The following is a 19,211-nucleotide window of genomic DNA, read 5'->3' on the forward strand; positions in this document are numbered from 1 at the left end:
TTGATTTAGGAACCTTGGTAACCTGCAGATCTGCAAAAGAAGTCACCTGTTTCTCTCCATTGTTTCCGTTACCATTTCTCCATGGCTAAATGTCCCTGGCTCTCTGTCCAGCAGCATCAGCCTCTTCCTCGTCAGCACCTCCAGTTCTCTGGGCAATGGCCGCTTAGAATAGTTTTAAAACATAATGAAGAGGAAAGAATTAACTCACATGAAAAATGAATGTTGTAGATCCTAATTCAAATGTCAAAAGCACAGAATGAAAAGCCTGTGAGCCTGTACTAGCCAGAAAGGTACAGGCGCCTCCATCTCTGAAGTCTGCTTGTAGTCAGGATGCGGGCCGTGATGTAGTCAGGCCGCGGGCCCAGTTTTCAAAATGTCTGAAGTGTGTTTAACGACTGGACCATCTTTAATTTATGAGAGATAATTGAAATACTAAACATTTAAAGTTAAACAGCTTTACTTTAAGAAAATGGAAGTGGCATCTTACCCTTTTGTGTGCATGTCCACGTGTGTGGAAGTCAGAGGACAGCTTGTTAGAATCCCCTACTCTGGCCTGGGATCGCTGAGGTCCACAGGTTCAGGCAAGCACTCCACCCACTGGGCCATCTCATGCCACTGCGGCTCTGTGTTGAGACTGGGTCCTGCGTCCTCCCAAGTGCTGGGCTGGACTGTACTCACGAGTCACCGAGCCTTCCTGCAGCCACCTTAATCTGTGTAGTCTCTTAGACAGTGGGTTTTCTCCAAATTGACGTAGTGAAAAGATCTAAGATTTAATAGTAAACAAGTATGAAGTTTTTATTTTATTATTTTATGTGCTTGTACTATACCTGCACCTAGTGCCTGAGGAAGCGAAGCGAGGACATCAGATCCCCTGGAGCAGACAGAATCAAATCCCCGTCCTCTGAAGAGCCGGTGCTCTCGCTGAACTGGCTTTCTAGTCCTACGGTCAAGGGTCTTTAACATCTCCTGAGTCCATCTGCTATTCTGCTGACTGATAATATGAGTACACCACCCTCCTCTGATGGGCTTTATAGCACGGTGCCTATTACTGACGCTTCTCACCTAGTGGATAGTTCTGAAAGATCCACGCCAGCTAATGCCTGCACACAGACCTGTAAGCACGGTCTGCTTGGATCGTTTGTTTGTAGGCTTTTGGTTGGTTTTATGAATGTTTTTTTTCCTTCCCTTTCTTTTTTCCTTGTTTGTTGTCTTACTACGCAGCCCGTGCTGACCTGGTATCCACTGTGTAGCCAGGCTACTCTGGGCTCAGATATCTCCATCCTCCTGCCTCCTCCATGCTGGGATTAAAGACTTGTCCCATACCTGACTGGCTGTTGTACATAGGCCGTCCAGGAACTCAGTCAAGGTGACCCTGAACTTGTGATCCTTCTGCCTCTCCCCCAGCAGGGCTGGAATCGCAGGCATCTGTTACTCTGCCCACTTTCGTTTGGTACTGGGGTTGAGGTGTGGCCTTCATGGATGCTAGGTACGCAGTCTACCAACCCCAGCTGACTTTATTTTTAGCTCGTTGGATAATACATTATCAAAAAGTAATTCCAGTCCTCACAGGACTTATGTTAGAACATAGAAAAAAAAAAACAGTATTTGGGGCTAGAGAGATGGCTCAGTGGTTAAGAACACTGTCTGCACTTCCAGAGGTCCTGGGTTCAATTCTTAGCAACCACATGGTGGCTCACAACCATCTGTAATGGGATAGGATGCCCTCCTCTGGTGTGTCTGAAAACAGCTACAGTGTACTCATATAATTTTTTTTTTTATTTGGTTTTTTACTTCGAGACAGGGTTTCTCTGTGTAATCCTGACTGTCCTGGAACTCACTCTGTAGACCAGGCTGGCCTCGAACTCAGAAATCCACCTGCCTCTGCCTCCCAGAGTGCTAGGATCACAGGCATGCACCAGCACCACCTGGCTATAAATTTTTTTTTTTTAAAGCAGTTCCAAAGCCAGGCATCTTTCACATCTATAACACCAGGCACTTGGGAAGTTAAGTACAAGGTTTAGTTTGAATTCAAGGCCATCTTAGGCTACAAAGTAAGATTGTCACTGGGGAAGGGTGGGGGAGGGAGGAACAAGACAGAAAACCGAAACGGGAGCTCAGTGGTGAAGAGTGCACACTGCTCTTGACAAGGAATGAGTTGGGTTGCCAGAGCCCAGATGTAGGGATTGAATGTCCTTTTCTGGCACCTGCACTCATGTGCACCCACATAAACTGCACAATTTAATTTCTTTCCTACTTTGGAGGTGTACATACATACGTACATGTATTTATATTCACGAGGGAGATTACAGAGGGTTTTAAAGGTTGAGTTTTGTTATATGTTTTTGTATGGCTAGTTTTGTTTGCTCATTTTAGTTTTGGGTTTTGTGTGTTGGGAAGGGTTTTGCTTTTTTGCTTTTTTTTTTTTTTTTTTTTTTGACAGGGTCTCAACTTGCACTATGTAGCTCTGGCTTGCCTGGAATTCACTATATAGACCTGGATGGCCTCAAAGATTCACCTCCCTCTGCCTCCTGAGTACTGGGATTAAAGACATTCCTCCTGTGCCCAGCACTAACAATTGAATATTAGTTAACATTATTTTTCATTAATGCCAAGCCAGTTTTGGTGAAAGAGAGAACCCCAGGGTCCCACATGGTAGGAGAAAGGCTATCTTCTGGAGTGTACCCACATGAACACAAAAGAAGGGGGCTTGGGAGGCATGTTTTTGATTTGGGGATATTTTGTGTTTTAGGAAAGTGTAATATTATTACTATTAGGTACTATACTGTTATAATTCCAGCACTTTGGAGGTAGAGACAAGAATATCTGGAGTTCAGAGTCATCACTGGCTACATAGACACAAGTTTGAGTCCACTCCAGTCTTTATGAGACACTGTCTCAAAAAAGGCATGGGGGTGCTGGAAAGATGGCTCAGTGGTCAAGAGCACATGTGACCCTTCCAGAGGACCAAATTTCAGTGGCCAGCATCCTTGTAGGGTGGCTAAGAAGCACCTTTGTGTGTCCCCAACTCCTGGGAGTCAACACTCTTCTCAGCCTCTTGGCACCTGTGTGTACACGGCACATTTACATAAATTAAAGTAGGTTTTTAAATGTCCACTGGTACAGTAATGACAAGTATCCCATAAATTTGATGTATTTGCCTGGCCATAGAGATACCACTCAAAAGCTGAAACCGCTGGGTCTGCTGACACATGCCTATAATCAGTCGCAGTACTGGGGAGGACAGATGTGCATCTGTCCACATTCTGGGCCAGCCAGGGCTACATCACAAGGTCCCGTGAAAAGGTTATTCACTGTCAGTGGTCACTTTTTATGCTAACATAACTGGTAGGAAAATGAGTTTTAAGTGACTCTAAATAAAAACAGCCCAGCAAGGTCCCAGAGAGTCACCCTTTAGTAGACCAGTGTTCTTTTCCTCAGTCCCTGGGCACACAGTGTAGTTCCTGCTTTTAACCTAGATACCACACTCTTACAGCAGCGTGCACATGCCACGGTCCAGTAAAGCTGCTTTCCTTTAACTTTAAATATGGAGCCAAATGCATTGCACATCTCAGTAGCTCAGGCCCTGTGCCTTTCAGTCCTGCAAGTCTAAAACCAAATTTGGCCTTTCCCAGTTTGTATCATGGAAAGAAGCATTTTAAATCTCACTCTTTGTCCCTTTTCCAGGGAAAGGTGGAAATGCTTCTTGGCATCCAGGTGCTTTAGTCTAGACTAACACTTGATGTTCATGGGGATGCTATTTTTACCATCTGCTTTTACCATCAAATTCATTCTTCATGTACTGTTCACTTCTGAAACCCTCAAGGCTTAACGGTCACTCAGTCCTGGTTCATCTGCATGAGTATGAGATGTAAAGTCATAAGGTGAAGTGTGTAATTCCAGGGGTTACTTGTGGGTTCGGAATGCTTGAGTGTTTAACCTTCTGCTCTGCACGTTTCTAGATCCATTTAGCATTCTCAGCTGTTTGTTTTAAAGTTGTAGCAGTCAAGCTCTGTATCTTTACAGAGGGGACTCATAACAAACACATCCTTATGGATTTGTACGTGTGTATATAAAATTCAGCTCCCCAAACTACCTCATATTGGGGAGCATATAGTGTGGAAAAATGTTCCATGTAGTAAATATACAATAAGCTCCAGCTCAATTTTGCCTAATATGTTTTTGTTGCTGTCTAGCAGTCAATATAAAACCAAAAGACAAGGGAGAGAGTGAGATGAGGCCCGCAGAGGCTGTGGTGTGCTCTGGGTATGACTGACTGAGATGGCTGTGGAACTCTTGGTAAGCACAGTCAGAAATGAGGACTCATGTGACTGAAAGACAATTAGGAGAGCATTAAAAGAGGTTTCCATGCGTAGAAAAATGATCCGTTACAAGGCTGGGGGTGCCATGTGCTCACAGCTAGAGCTGGACACTAATGCATGAGGCTCTGGATCAGTCCCCAGCACTACAGGGACAGTAATCAGTGCCTACAGCCGTACGGCACAGGCTTCAGGACAGGGCAGACCTCTTCTGCAGTTAGGGAATGCATGACTTAAAGCATAGACCTTCAGTTGTAAGAGGTTTCAAATGACTTCTTCATTGTAATTAAACCTGCCCTTTTCCTCGTTATCTTTTAGTTCTTAAGACAGAAGAACAAGATAAGTCTCTATTGTGTATGTGTGTTTATATTACATCCATGTACACAGTGTATCCTAGGTCTCCCTCGTTACTGCAGTTGTGCTAAGATGTGTTGGCTTGAGTGCACACACTGTGTGCGTGTGTGCGCTGTACCAGACGCTTCCCCTGGATATGCTGATACAAACGTTTGATTCAGTGCAGCTGCTATGGTTGTGTGTGTCCGTTTTCCATCAAAATAATGTTTGTCTTTACAGTGGAAAACGGAAGTTGCTACATTAATTTTGTTTTGGCCGGTTTATGATTTGAGAAGCCTGCCTTGGCATCATTCTCCTGTACCCTGTGGACTGTATTACTGCTAAATGTTGCTTTACTTTTGTGACGGTTTGTGCTTGAATTAAATTTCTAGTATAAAAATTTAAAAATCATGCTTGCTATACCGTCATTTTGATATAAATTTGACGTATTCACTATAGACTGAATATATTACTTAAATAGGATTTTTAAAACTGCCTTATGGGATTTTTTTTTCTTATAGCTGTCACAAGATGAATGTAGAGGCACATTGTACAAGTACAGACCTGAAGAAGTAGATATTGATGTAAGTATTTCTGGCCCCCAGAACTCACTTTCAGACCAGGCTGGCTTTGAACTCATAGAGATCCTCCTGTCTCTGCCTCTCAAGTACTAGAATTAAAGGCATGTGCCCTTATGCACAACTATTATTAAGAATTAAAAAAATAAATAAAACCAGGAATCATGGTGGCACATCCCTCCAGTCCCAGCAAAGCTAAGGCAGTAGGATTTGACGAGGTTCCCAGACAGCCTGAACTACAGGTGACAACTTTGCCTCCAATAAACAGACAGACAAACGGTTTACCCTAGGGCTACAGAGCATTTGCTTAGCATTCCTGAGATTCTGGGTTTTATCCTCAGATCCAAAAGAAAAGGAAAAATGTCAAAGTATTTGATTGCTCTTCCTTCATTTTTATTGATTTTCCCTTTTTGAATTGGGATCCCACTGTGTAGACCTGAGTGGGCTGTAACTCAAGATCTACCTGCCTCCACCTCCAGAGACCAAAGGATCCTGCCATACTCCCTACCCCAAAACTCTTACTTTTGGTGGTTTTGATTGAAATAAAATTGTCATAAAAGGGAAAAATGTAATCAGAATGTAGTATATAAAAAAGTTTTTCAATTAAAAGAACTAATTAATTTTTTTAAAGTTCAACCAGATAGTCCATGGGTATTTTAAGTGCCTCCCATTCCCTCATAGGAAAGACTTTACATTGCTAACAAAACACATCTTCTCTTCTAGGCCAAATTAAGCAGATTGTGTGAGCAGGACAAAGTGGTCCGTGCGTTGGAGGAGAAGCTGCAGCAGCTACACAAGGAAAAGGTAGGGCGATTACCTTTACTCTATACGGTTGTAGATGGTGCTGCCTGTGCTGCTGCCGAGGACACCAGCGGCCTGGTACACTGGGACACACGCTCACTGATGCAGAGCATTAAGTGTGCTCCTCTTTATTACCACAGTACACGCTCGAGCAAGCCTTGCTGTCAGCCAGCCAGGAGATAGAGATGAACGCAGACAACCCAGCTGCCATTCAAACTGTGGTGCTGCAGAGGGACGACCTGCAGAACGGCCTGCTAAGCACGTGTCGGGAGCTGTCCCGAGCCACTGCTGTGAGTGCCCTGGGCTCCGGGAGGCCAGGAGGGAGGGAGGCCACGCCCGGAGACCGAGGCCGGGTGATCACTCAGTGCAAGACCTGCCTGAGAGTGGAATGAGCTCAGGATCAGCAGGCGCAACTTAGTGAGAACCTGGCCAGGCATGGTACTAAACCCTTCTGACCCCAACACTTAGAGATCCAGAATTGGAGGCCACACACATCCTGTCTCAAAGAAGAAACAACCAAAAACATCATTAAACTGGGCGTGGAGGAACTGGCCCTAATCCTAGCACTCTAGAGACAGAGGCAGGCAGATGTCCGTGAATTAATTTGAGGTCAACTGGGGCTACAAAGTGACACTATATCTCCAAAATAAAAAACAAAATGAGTGTGTGTGTGTGTGTGCGTATATATATATGTATGTATGTGTGTGTGTGTGTGTGTATATATATATATATATATATATATATATATATATATATATATATATATATATATATATATATATATTAGGTTTTTGTCTTTTCTCTATTTTGAATGGGCTGTCTTTACTCTTATTATCACAAGAGATGATCAGCCAGACATGGTGTCACACCTGTAAGACCGATGCTCAGGAATCCAAAATCCACTGCTACACAGTGAAATTTTATTCTTTTTTTTTTTTAAGTTGTATTTATTTCATGTATGTGAGTACATTGTCACTGTCTTCAGACACAACAGAAGAGGGTATCAGTTCCCATTACAGATGGTTGTGAGCCACCATGTGGTTGCTGGGAATTGAACTCAGGACCTCTGGAGGAGCAGTCAGTGTGCTCTTAACCCCTGAGCCATCTCTCCAGCCCTCAAATTTTTTTCTTAATTCTTGTTGGTATAGCTGTGTTTAGGGCATACAAACCAAGGTTGGCCTTTTTCTAGGGTTAGAGTCCTCCTCTGAATTCTTGGTCGGTTGGTTTGTTTTTTTATGATTTATTTACTTTTGTTTATGTGGGTGTGTAGGTGCCCGAAGAGGCCATAGAAGGAGTTGAATTCCCTGGAGGTGAAGTACAAGCAGTTGAAAGCCTCCCAATGGGTGCTGGAAACGGAACTCAGGTCCTCTGCAGAAGTAACAAGCACTGTTAACCACTGAGCTGTGTCTCGTTTTCCTCTCACTGTGTTCCTCTGGCTGGCTGCAACTCCCAGAGCCCACCCGCCTCTGCCTTCTTAGTGCTGGGATTAAAGGTTTAGACCATGGGGGCAGGTGATATGGCTCAGCGGGTAAGAGCATTGACTGCTCTCCTGAAGGTCCTGAGTTCAAATCCCAGCAACCACATGGTGGCTCACAACCATTCATAATGAGAGCTGTCGCCCTCTTCTGGGGTGTCTGAAGATAGCTACAGTGTACTTAAATATTATAATAAGTAAATCTTTAAAAACAAAAACAGTTTCGCCCATATATACTATATATAATATAAGTAATGTATATAAATAAACAGTATATCCTCAGCCTTTGAGTACTTTACTCCACACGGGAATCAGGCACCACCCTTGCCTGGCCTCCCCTGTCCCTTGAGGCTCTAGGCCATGATCATTTCCCCTCCCTGGCCCGACCCTCTGTGTTTTCTGTTCCTTTGCTGCATCTCAGTTACAAGATGAATAGGTCAAGCAAAAAACTGAGCAAGATGGCTTAGCCTTCAAAGGTACTTGCTTCCTGATGATCAGGGTCTGAACCCCAAAACCTACATGATGGAAGGAGAGAAATGACTCCCCAAAATTGTTCTCTGACCTCCACATTGCACACACAGAAATAAATAAGTATATAAATAAAATGTGAATATATACATATATTGTTTTATTTAGTTCTAAGACGGGTTTCTCTGTATGGCCCTGGCTGTTCTGGAACTCTTTGTAGACCAGACTGGTCTTGAAATCACAGAGAGTTCTGCCTGCCTCTGCTTTCTGAATAAAAGATTGCTGGAGAAAACTATTCAAGGAAATTGATTTCTATTTTCACATAAAAGTATGCTGAAGCCATTAATAAGGCTAATCTTCACACAGCCAGGCCACCTTCGTCATTTTAGTTCTTCCCTTTTGTCCTGGGTTGACTGGGATTGACCAAGCCCCTGCATATGCCTAGCAAGCATTCTACAGCTCCGTAGTCCTAGAACTTCTTTTTAAAACAAGATCTTAAGAAGTTACGAGGCAGTCCTTGCTTCTAACTCAGCCTCCCCAGTATCAGAGATCACAGGCATGTGTTGCCATGCCCAGATTTTTTATTTTTACTTTTTTCAATATAAACTAGGTATGGTGTTAGACACATACTTATCATCTTAGCTCTCTGGAAACTGAGACAGGAAGCTGCAAAATCAAGTCCAGCTAGGGTTACAGAGTGAGACCCTGTGAGGGGAGTGGGGGAAGGAAGGAGGGAGGGGGAGGGAGGGAGAGAGAGGGGGGAGAGAGAGAGAATATGAATTCAAATGTTAGAGAGAGAGCTCAGTTAGGAGCAATCACTGCTCTTCCTGAGGACCTCAGTTTGGTTCAGCGTCCACATCAGGCAGCTCAGAACTGCCTGGAACTCCAGCTCCAAGGGATGTGACCCCCTTTTCTGGCCTCTGCAGGACCTACACATACAGACAGAGGAATAAAAACAATAAATGAAAACTTCTAAATAGTTTTTTTGTTTTTTTTAAGATTTATTTATTTTATGTATGAGTGCTCTGTCTGCAGTTCTCCTGCATCCCACAAGAGGGCACCAGATCTCTGCCACCCTGTGGTCACTGGGAATTGAATACAGGAGCTCTGGAAGAGCAGCAACCAGTACTCATGAATGGCTGAGCCATCTCTCTAGCCCCTAAAAAATTTTAAAAACAAATAAAAATTCATTATAAAACTTGTTTAAAGAAATAGTTTTGTTGCCGGGCAGTGGTGGCGCACCCCTTTAATCCCAGCACTTGGGAGGCAGAGGCAGGTGGATTTCTGAGTTTGAGGCCAGCCTGGTCTACAGAGTGAGCTCCAGGACAGTCAGGGCTACACAGAGAAACCCTGTCTGGAAAAAACAAAAACAAAAAACAAAAATAAGGAAAAGAAATTATTTTGTTATTTTCATTTTCAAGCAGGATCTCATGCTAGGTGATCTCCAACTCTTTAATAGCTGAAGATGACCTTACTCTCCTGCCTTTACCTCCCAAGCATAAGGATTACAAGTGTGTGCCACCATATAAGAGTCAACTAGAGTGGGGGCTGGAGAGATGGCTCAACGGTTAAGAGCACTGACTGCTCTTCCGGAGGTCCTGAGTTCAAATCCCAGCAACCACATGGTGGCTCACAACCATCTGTTATGAGATCTGACGCCCTCTTCTGGGGTGTCTGAAGATAGCTACAGTGTAGCTTACATATAATCAATAAATAAATTTAAAAAAGAAAAAAATTTCAACTAGAGTTTACAATATAAATTTGCAATAGACTTTTTTCTATTTGATTTAGAGAATAGCAAGATGACAAAGGACCCAGTGAAACCATGGGTTAAAGAACTGAACACAAGAAATACAAATGGCCAATAAAGACATTTTCAACACACTTAGCCATCTGAAAGACACAAATTATGACTACTTTGAGATTCTCTCTTTAGTCAGAATGGATACAACCAAGAAGAAAAAAGAGCTAGCGAGATGGCTCGGCTGCTAAGAGCACTGGCTGCCAGGCATAGCACAGTGGCGCACACACACTCAACCCCAGCAGGTGGATCTCAGCACAGGCCAGCCTGGCCCACAGTGAGAGTTAGGGACAGCCAGCTACACAGAGACCTGTCTTTTTGTTTGTTTGTTTGTTTTTGTTTAAAAAAGAAAAAAGCACTTGCTTGTCTTGCAGAGGACCTGCGTTTGGTTCCCAGCAGCCACGAGGAGGTTCATGTCAGGCAGTGCACATACATACCCGCAAAGCAAGTAAATACTCATAAAGTAAATACATCTTTAAAAATACTGTTTTCAAAAAAACATGGACTGAAGAGATGGTTGAGCTGTTAGAGGCTAGGCTCACAACCCAAACTATAAACAAAGGACAGCAAATACTGGGGAGGCCTTTCTCTCTCCCTGCTGATGATGTGCACAGTACCGTGGATGTCAAGCTCCCAGAGAGACTCAAACACAGCTTTGTGGCCCACAGCCACACGAGCTAAGAAGTGGAGCCAGCCTAGACATATGTAGTCTGATAAAGGGCGTATACAGCATGGACTTTTTTGGTTGGTTGGTTGGTTGGTTGGTTGGTTTTTCAGAGGTAAAGAAAAATTAAATCTTGACATTTGGACAAAAAAATAAAAATAAATGGAACTAGAGGAGGTCACTATATTACATTAAGACTGACTCTAAAAGAGGAACACTCCTGCACTGCTGGTGGGGTTGCAAATTGGTACAACCACTCTGGAAATCAGTCTGGCGGTTCCTCCGAAAACTGGGCACCTCACTTCCAGAAGATCCTGCTATACCACTCCTGGGCATATACCCAGAAGACTCCCCACCATGTAATAAGGATACATGCTCTACTATGTTCATAGCAGCCCTATTTATAATTGCCAGATGCTGGAAAGAACCCAGGTATCCCTCAACAGAAGAGTGGATGCAAAAAATGTGGTATATCTACACAATGGAGTACTATTCAGCCATTAGAAACAATGAATTCATGAAATTCTTAGGCAAATGGATGGACCTAGAGAACATCATACTAAGTGAGGTAACCCAGACTCAAAAGATGAATCATGGTATGCAGTCACTAATAAGTGGATATTAACCTAGAAAACTGGAATACCCAAAACATAATCCACACATCAAATGAGGTACAAGAAGAAAGGAGGAGTGGCCCCTGGTTCTGGAAAGACTCAGTGAAGCAGTATAGGGCAAAACCAGAACGGGGAAGTGGGAAGGGGTGGGTGGGAGGACAGGGGAAGAGAAGGGGGCTTACGGGACTTTCGGGGAGTGGGGGGGCTAGAAAAGGGAAATCATTTGAAATGTAAATAAAAAATATATCGAATAAAAAAAAAAAGACTGACTCTAGAAAAAACAGTATAGGAGAGTTGATTACAACAGTTCCTGTTTTGGTGTTGGAGATGTAACTTAGTAAAATACTTTCTTACCATGTTTTTGGCTTCCGTCTTCAGCATTGCCAAAGATATTTTTATTTTACCCAAAATAAACCATAAAGTTTTCTGAAATCTTGGGGGGTTGTAAGCCTACTGCTGATGCCATCAGAGCTTGGGTCCCCTTTAAAATGATGGCCGTTTTGATTTCAGGAACTGGAGCGAGCCTGGAGAGAGTATGACAAGTTAGAATACGATGTGACTGTCACCAGGAACCAGATGCAGGACCAGCTTGACCGCCTCGGAGAAGTGCAGGTAGGAGAGGCAGTCTGCACGTCCTCCCCTCAGTAGCCCTCCCAGGCGGCCCCATCTCCTCTGTCAAACCTTTGCATCTTACTGGACTCTGTGAGCCCTGCAGCGCTCCTGCTTCTCTGTGTGGAGTGCAGCTCCCTCAGCTCTCAGCACTCTTAATACTTAGTTCTCAGTACTTAGCTCACCTCTCTGCACTCTCAGTACTTAGCTCACCTCTCTGCACTCTCAGTACTTAGCTCACCTCTCAGCACTCTCAGTACTTAGCTCATCTCTCAGCACTCTCAGTACTTAGCTCATCTCTCAGCACTCTCAGTACTTATCTCACCTCTCAGCACCCTCAGTACTTAGCTCTCACCTCTCTGCACTCTCAGTACTTAGCTCACCTCTCTGCACTCTCAGTACTTAGCTCACCTCTCTGCACTCTCAGTACTTAGCTCACCTCTCAGCACTCTCAGTACTTAGCTCATCTCTCAGCACTCTCAGTACTTAGCTCATCTCTCAGCACTCTCAGTACTTAGCTCACCTCTCAGCACTCTCAGTACTTAGCTCATCTCTCAGCACTCTCAGTACTTATCTCACCTCTCAGCACTCTCAGTACTTAGCTCTCACCTGTCTGTACTCTCAGTACTTAGCTCACCTCTCAGCACTCTCAGTACTTAGCTCACCTCTCTGCACTCTCAGTACTTAGCTCACCTCTCAGCACTCTGCATTCTCAGTACTTGGCTCTCAGCACTTATTATAAATTTGGTTCAGACTCTTCACATGTCGTTCTGTGACTGCTAATACACAATTGTTCACTATATGCAGTATTTTTTCTCTGATAAGTATCTCACTTGTACCTCTTGCATATTAAGGTTATAAATGCGCCCACCAGACCTATTTATCAAATAATATTTATTTTTAAATAACATTTTTCTTCGGGCTAGAGCGCTTAAGAGCACTTGCTGCCCTTCCAAAGACCCCATATTGAATAGCTCACAACCACTTACAACACTAAGTCCAGGAGGCCATTACTGCCCTGCAGCCTCTGAGGGGACCCACATATGTGGCATATACTGTCTCACTGTTTGTTCTATTACTGCTGCAAGGAGACACCAAGACCAAAGCAAACTCTTAAAAAGAAAGTATTTGACTGAGGGCTTGCTTACAGTTTCAGTCCCTGACCATCATGGCTGGAAGCAGACAGGCACAGTGCTGAAGTAGTCCCTGACAGCCGCGGGCAGGAAGACACACTGAGCCCAATCGCAGTAACGTACGGCCTCCAACAAAGCCATGCCCCCTCAGCCCTCCCAAGCAGTTTGCTTCTCTGGTGACTAAGCATTCAAAACTATGAGCCTTCAGGGCCGTTCTCATCCTCACCGCCACCACACCCACACAAAGTAAAACTAGACCTTAACACATGAAACTTGAATTGTACACATTTTAGGTTGCCAAAAGCATGTATCAGTATTTTAATTGCTACAAAATTTGTTGGATTCCATAGCTGCCTGCAGCTATTAGGAAGTAGGTTTCTGGAACAGAAGCTGAGGGATGAATAGGGAAGGGGCCAAAAGAAAAATGGCCAAGACAATATTCACTGATCAAAGCTGGAAACTTTAATGGCACCAGACCTTTTAACAGTTTAGGCAAACCCTTCCCCCCCAGACTCCGGGCTGAGTTCCCGTGGAAGTTGTCTAGCTTCTCTTGGAGATCGTTGTCTTGACTGCTCCGGCAGCTGGGTGGGTCACCTGCTTACTTCAGGAATTCCTAGACCTGGAGGAACAAGGAATTTAACCTTTACTTCGGAGCACTCCACCCTAGGTGGAGCAGGATTCTGGCTATCTGGGAGAAGTTAACCTTGACCATAGCCTAGTACACTCTTAGCACTCCACCCAAGGATAAAAATTCCTGCTTTAACCTACTTCCCTATTATATCCTAATGGCAGATTTCTGCCCAAAGCCTGGGATTGTCCTTGACCAATGTCAAACTCAAACCTTGAGCATGACTGCCCCAATAAGGCTCTGTACAAAAATTTATACTGTATAGGTATGCGAGCTTCTGACTTTCATAGTTACTCTTCTCTCCCGTTTGTCATTTTTCTCCTGAGCGTTCACTCCTGAGTCCTTCCTCTGTGTTTTATAATACTTGAGGCATTGACAGATTTCAGGCAAATAGACACTGAAAAGCGCCCTGTAACCAGGAAGGATGGTAAACAGCTGCAGTCCCAGCACTCGGCAGGAAGGAAGAGCCAGAGCTTGGAGACAGCTTCGGCTATAAACACAGTTCCAGGCTGCAGGGCTGCTTAGGGAGATGATGCTCTGTCTTAGTGTGGGCTTTACTGCTGTGAAGACACCCCATCGCTAAGGCAACTCTTACAAAGGGCATCATTGAATTGGGGTTTACTTGGGGCTTACATTTCAGAGGTTCAGTACATTATCTCAGCAGGAAACAAGGCGGCATGCAGGCCAAAGTGGTGCTAGAGAAGGCATGAGAGTTGGTCTGAAGGTAGCCAGGAGGGGACTCGATCTCCCTGATCAGAACCTGAGCACTCAGCCTTCAGAGCCCACCCACAACAGTGACACACACACTTGTCAACAAGCCACACCTATTCCTCCTTGTTGGAGGCCATTTGTTACTGCGATTGGGCTTTGGGGTTTCAAAAGCCGCAGCAGGCTCTGTGTGTCTTCCTGCCTGCGGCTGTCAGGTACTACTTCAGCACTGTGCCTGTCTGCTTCCAGCCATGATGGTCAGGGACTAACCATCTGAAACTGTAAGCAAGCCCCCAGTCAAAAACTTCCCTTTTATATGAGTCTGCCTCCCAAAAAAAAAAACAAAAAAATGGGACAGCCGTGCTTCTCACCTTTAATCCCAGCACTCAGGAGGCAGAGGCAGGCTGATCTCTGTGAGTTTTGGGTTTGGGGTCAGCCAGGGTTACACTGAGAAACCCTGTCTCAGGAAAAAAAAAATAGGAAGAGTTTGGCTGTGGCCATGAGGTTTCCTCACAGCAATAAAGCAGTATGACGTTCTGTGTGGACTGTGTGTGCCACATGTGTGGGTCCCTCAGAGGCATGAGGACACTAATGGCCCCTGGACTTAGTGCTGCAGGCGGTTGTGAGCTAGTCAGTGAGTGGTGTCCTGAAGCCCAGCAAGCGCTCTTAAGTGTTTATCTGTCATTCCAGCCCCAAGAAAGATGCATTTCCCTGCAAGGGTCATATAAGTGTAACAGAGTCTTGAAACTGTATGATTGCAGCTTAAAGCATATGAAATATTTAAATAAGAAAGTTTATGTACCAGAATAAAGTAAAAGCAGCTGTGATTAAATGTTTGGATTGGAAACACACTGATTTACTTCTACAGGTGGGGTTTTGTTTTTGGTGGGTTGGGGTTTTTTGTTGTTGTTTTTATTTTTTTATGTTTTAGAATTTAGGAAGTAGTGCAGGAGCCCTTATCCTCAGGACATATCCCATGCCTGTCAGTGAGTGGTGAAACCACAAATAATATGGTGCCCTGTGCAATAAGGTTGGGAGGAGGAGACCCTGGGCATTTAGAAATAACCACCATTCGCTCTACTCCTGGGCTGGGGCTGCTCGGTCCACACCTGCGTCAGCGTGTCAGTGGCAAACTAGCAACCGTAACTGATGATCAGTTGCACAGTGGTTACTCCTTAGAGCCAGTGCTGGTATTGCACTGAGAGCCTGTGCATGCAGGGCAAGTGCACTTGCCACCACTGAGGTGCAGCCACTGTTGGCTGTGTGTGGGAGACCAGAGGAAAAGGATCTGGAGATGAAGTAGCCCGTCGAACCTGTGCCTTTCCTTCTCTTCTTGGGGCTTGTTTTTACTGAGGGATATTAGGGTTTTTTTCTGTCTATTTTCCATGTATAGTCCCTTGTAAGAGTATGCCTTCCTAGAGTGCTGAAGCACAAGGCAGTCACGCACAATAGCACATTTACATCAGAAAAGCAGTGTTTTCTCTTTGTGCTTTACTGTTTACCTTTGCAGCGTCGTGACCTCACATGTGTTATCCTAAATATCCCAGGAACTTAATCCTCTGCTGCTCTAATCTTTTATTATATAACTAGCAGAACTTATAAGGTTGACTTTTTTCATAAGTTATTATTGAATTAGTTACTTTCCTGTTGCTATCATAGAAAACCCTAACAAAAAGCAACTTAGTGGAGAAAGGGTCTCTTCTGGCCTCCGTTCCATCGCGGCAGGAATGCCTGGAGGCTGGCCTGCTGAGAAAGGAGAGAGTGGGAACCGGCCCTGCAAAGCTCCCGCCCGGTGTGCATGGCCTTTACCAAGGCCTCTCCACCTGAAAGCCAGGGTTCAAATGCATCAGTCGATGGGAGACATTGCCCACTTGAGCACCACAGTGACCTGTCCATCTTTACTGATAGAGTGAGTCGGCAGGAATTCAACGGGCACAGATTCAGAAAGAACTGTGGAGAATTCAAGATGTCATGGAGGGGCTGAGCACGCACAGACAGCAGAGAGGCTCTTCAGAAGCAGGTGGGTCAGCTCTGGCAGCCACAGCCACACAAAACCTGAACTGTGTATGTGATTACTGAAGGTACTTTAGTAGACTCTTCCCTTCTGAATCTTCTTAGTGTGAGGGGGGAAACCTGAAGTGATCCTACACCTCTTTTCCTCAATTTTCTCCCCCCACCCTTTAAATTTTATTTATTTAATGTCTGAGTGCTCTGCTGCATAGACACCTAGGGCGTCGGATTCCCTTACAGATGGCTGGAAGCCACCGTGGGGATGCTGGGAATTGAACTCAGGACCTCTGGTAGAGCAGTCATGCTCTTAACCTCTGAGCCATCTCTCCAGCCCTGCTTCCCCACCTCCATGTAATGATATCTTTTATTTATACTTTGAAAGTTTCATACATGTACACAATGTATTAACATGTGTCAACTTGTCTTTTCTTGTTTCTAACCAATGAGTGCAGTCCCTGCTCCTGTGAGCGTGGTGACTGATCTTGTTGGCTTTTCCCGTCCCAAATGTGATAGTAGCTGCCTGCGGCTGTTCATAGATTAACCTTGCTTCATCCCTTTCCACATTGGTGAACATATGCTGTGTCTGGAGTTCTATTTCTTACTGTCTGTAATTTCACTCTGTAATAGACATCATTCAACCAGTCCCGCAGTGTAAAGGATTAGTGTGTATTCCATTCTAAAGACTATGGCCAGATTGTCTCCTCAGAGATACTGTGTATGTCAATAATGCTTGAGGAAAACTGTTTCCACATAGCCTTTCTTTTCTTACTATTAAGGTTTTTTTTAAAAAAACATTACTTTCCGTATACTGGTGTTCTGCCTCCATAGTCATCTGTGTCACTTGTGCCCGTGGTGGCCAGAAGAGGGCAGCAGATCCCCTAGAACTGTTAAAGGTGGCTGAGAGCCTCCTGCTAAGAACCCAGCTGGTGTCCCTAACCAGTGAGCTATCTTTCCAGCCCGGAATACCATTTTTCAAATTTAATATTTAGAGCCAGATGTTGGTGGTAATGTATACCTTAAATCCTAGCACTCTGGAAGCAAAGGCAGGCAGATCCTTGAATTCGAGGCCAGCCTAGTCTACAGAGCAATTTCCAGGTAGCCAGGGCTACAGAGAGAAACCTTGAACCACCACCACCCCCCCCCCAAAAAAAAGAAAAGAAAGAAACTGATAACGTATTATAGCTAATACCATAATCCTATCACTAGAGAGGTTGAGGCCAGGGGATTGCCTTGTGTCTGAGGCTAGCCCTACTTAGTGTCAGGGAAGATTAATTCCATAGTAAAATCCTGAGAGCAGATGGGTAGGGACAGAGCAGAGAAGACTTCATTTAAAATAAGTAGAACCAGGCTAGCCTGGTGGGACAGCTCAGTGGGTAAGGATGCTGGCTGCAGTACTGAAGACCTGGGTTTGATCCCTGAGCCCCACGGTGTAGAAGGACAGAACCCACCTGTAAGAGTTGTCCTTGGCCTTCTCCATATGCACACACATGGCACAAGTGCACACACATGCCCATGGAATAGATATGTATAATGGAAATTAAGCTAACTGAAATCGTTCTTTCTGTAGATTTAGAAAGTTGTTCTTGCTGGTCAGTGGGGGCACATGCCTTTAATCCCAGCACTCGGGAGGCAGAGGCAGGGGGATCTCTGTGAGTTTCAGGCCATCCTAGTCGAGAGTGAGTTCCAGGACAGTCAGGACAGAGAAAAAAACCTGTCTTGAAGAAGAAAACAACCGAAAAAAGAACAAGAAGAAAGGAAACTGCTCTTAAGATAAGTAGTTATGTTTTCTAATTTCCCAGTAGGTCTGGCGGGATCAAAGCCCTTCTCATCAGTTAAGTTCAAGAGCGAGGTAAGTTTGGCTTGTTTGTCTAGCTAACTTGAAATATTAACAAGTAAAATAAAAGTAATTACATCTTTTCTATTCCTGAAAGAAATAATAGTTTCAGCCTGCCTGGGGTTGTGGTGTGTACCTGTAACCCCAGTGCTTGGGAGGTTGAGGCAGGAGGAAGCAAGTTTGCCTGGGCTGCATAGCATGACTGTCTCAGGAGAAAAGAAATAATGTGTTTTAAATTTATAAATATATTTAGGTCATTTTAACCTTAAAATATGACTTAGTAATTTGGTGTCTTAATGACTTCTAACATGATTTTTCTTCCTTAAATACAAAACTTAAATTAGTGACTACTTCTTGTCTGTTAAAACTTTAACATGATTGTACTTTTTGCTTGTAATTTAAATGTTTATCATGGCTTCTTATGTTTGATAAAATTCGTAGGATGGTTGCTAGATAAAGTTGGCTCGGTCGTGCATGCCATAGAGAAATTATAACAAAGAGATACTGTCAACCTAACTGAAGAAAATCTCTGCCCTTGACTTCTGTTTAAAGGCTAAAAGAGAAATTATTTTCTTTTTCCTCTCAAAGGCATCAAAAATACATAGTAAAATTTGATTTGATTTGATTTTTTAGTGAGCTCTTTTTTCTCCTGGTTTCGCAGTGATGTATAGAATATCACATAGTAACCTGTCTGGGGAGGTAAAGCTGCCCCGAACGTGTAGGAGAAAGCAGACACGGCATTTAACACATTGACTACCATGCTAAATTGCTTTGCTTTTTCAACGTAAGACTCTTGGCTTGGCAGTGTCCCTTTAATCATATTAAAGTAACTTTACGTTAATATAGCAATGAAAACAGTTTAGAGATGCTTCATCCAATCTGCTTATCTAAATAAGGTGACTATTCTACAATCTTTAGGAAGAGGAAGTAGTCCCACCTCGGCCTCCACTTCCTCGGTCTTATGACTGTACAGAGCAGCCTCCCATAGTCCCCCCTCTGCCCAGTGATAGCAGCTCCTTGCTCTGTTATAGCAGGGGCCCCGTGCATCTGCCTGAAGAAAAGAAGATTCACCAAGCCCAAGGATATCCAAGAAATGGATCTCACTGTGTAAGTGGCTGGAGTAGCCACAGAATGATCATGTGTTCCTGCTCATTTTTTAAATTAATTTATTTCATACTCTAGCTTATCTTTGCTATAATTCCATTTTTAGCTAGTGCTTTTTTTGTTTGCATATAACATT

At 44.1% G+C, this 19,211-nt stretch overlaps 1 protein-coding gene and 1 long non-coding RNA gene across 20 annotated transcripts in view; one reads left to right on the top strand and one right to left on the bottom strand.

The window, feature by feature from the left end:
* Plekha5 (pleckstrin homology domain containing A5) overlaps nucleotides 1-19,211 on the top strand; it is a 177,207-nt gene that overhangs the window by 141,971 nt on the left and 16,025 nt on the right. For 12 of the 19 annotated variants that reach the window (XM_052175174.1, XM_052175181.1, XM_052175179.1 and 9 more), the window contains 6 exons: nucleotides 5,171-5,233; nucleotides 5,951-6,031; nucleotides 6,169-6,318; nucleotides 11,560-11,661; nucleotides 16,036-16,147; nucleotides 17,937-17,986. In XM_052175174.1, the coding sequence (XP_052031134.1) occupies nucleotides 5,171-5,233; nucleotides 5,951-6,031; nucleotides 6,169-6,318; nucleotides 11,560-11,661; nucleotides 16,036-16,147; nucleotides 17,937-17,986 (558 nt within the window). Of the gene's footprint in view, nucleotides 1-5,170; nucleotides 5,234-5,950; nucleotides 6,032-6,168; nucleotides 6,319-11,559; nucleotides 11,662-16,035; nucleotides 16,148-17,936; nucleotides 17,987-18,889; nucleotides 19,079-19,211 lie in introns of all 19 variants that reach the window. The other 7 variants (XM_052175175.1, XM_052175177.1, XM_052175180.1 and 4 more) reach the window with 2 other exon arrangements.
* On the bottom strand, nucleotides 11,674-12,378 carry LOC127679374 (uncharacterized). Its single transcript, XR_007976752.1, has 3 exons — nucleotides 12,182-12,378; nucleotides 12,014-12,097; nucleotides 11,674-11,899 (listed from the first exon to the last, which is right to left on the bottom strand). It is a non-coding gene; the product is annotated as an uncharacterized LOC127679374 (long non-coding RNA).

The sequence above is a fragment of the Apodemus sylvaticus genome, chromosome 2 (genome assembly GCF_947179515.1).
Source record: "Apodemus sylvaticus chromosome 2, mApoSyl1.1, whole genome shotgun sequence".
Lineage (NCBI taxonomy): Eukaryota > Metazoa > Chordata > Mammalia > Rodentia > Muridae > Apodemus > Apodemus sylvaticus.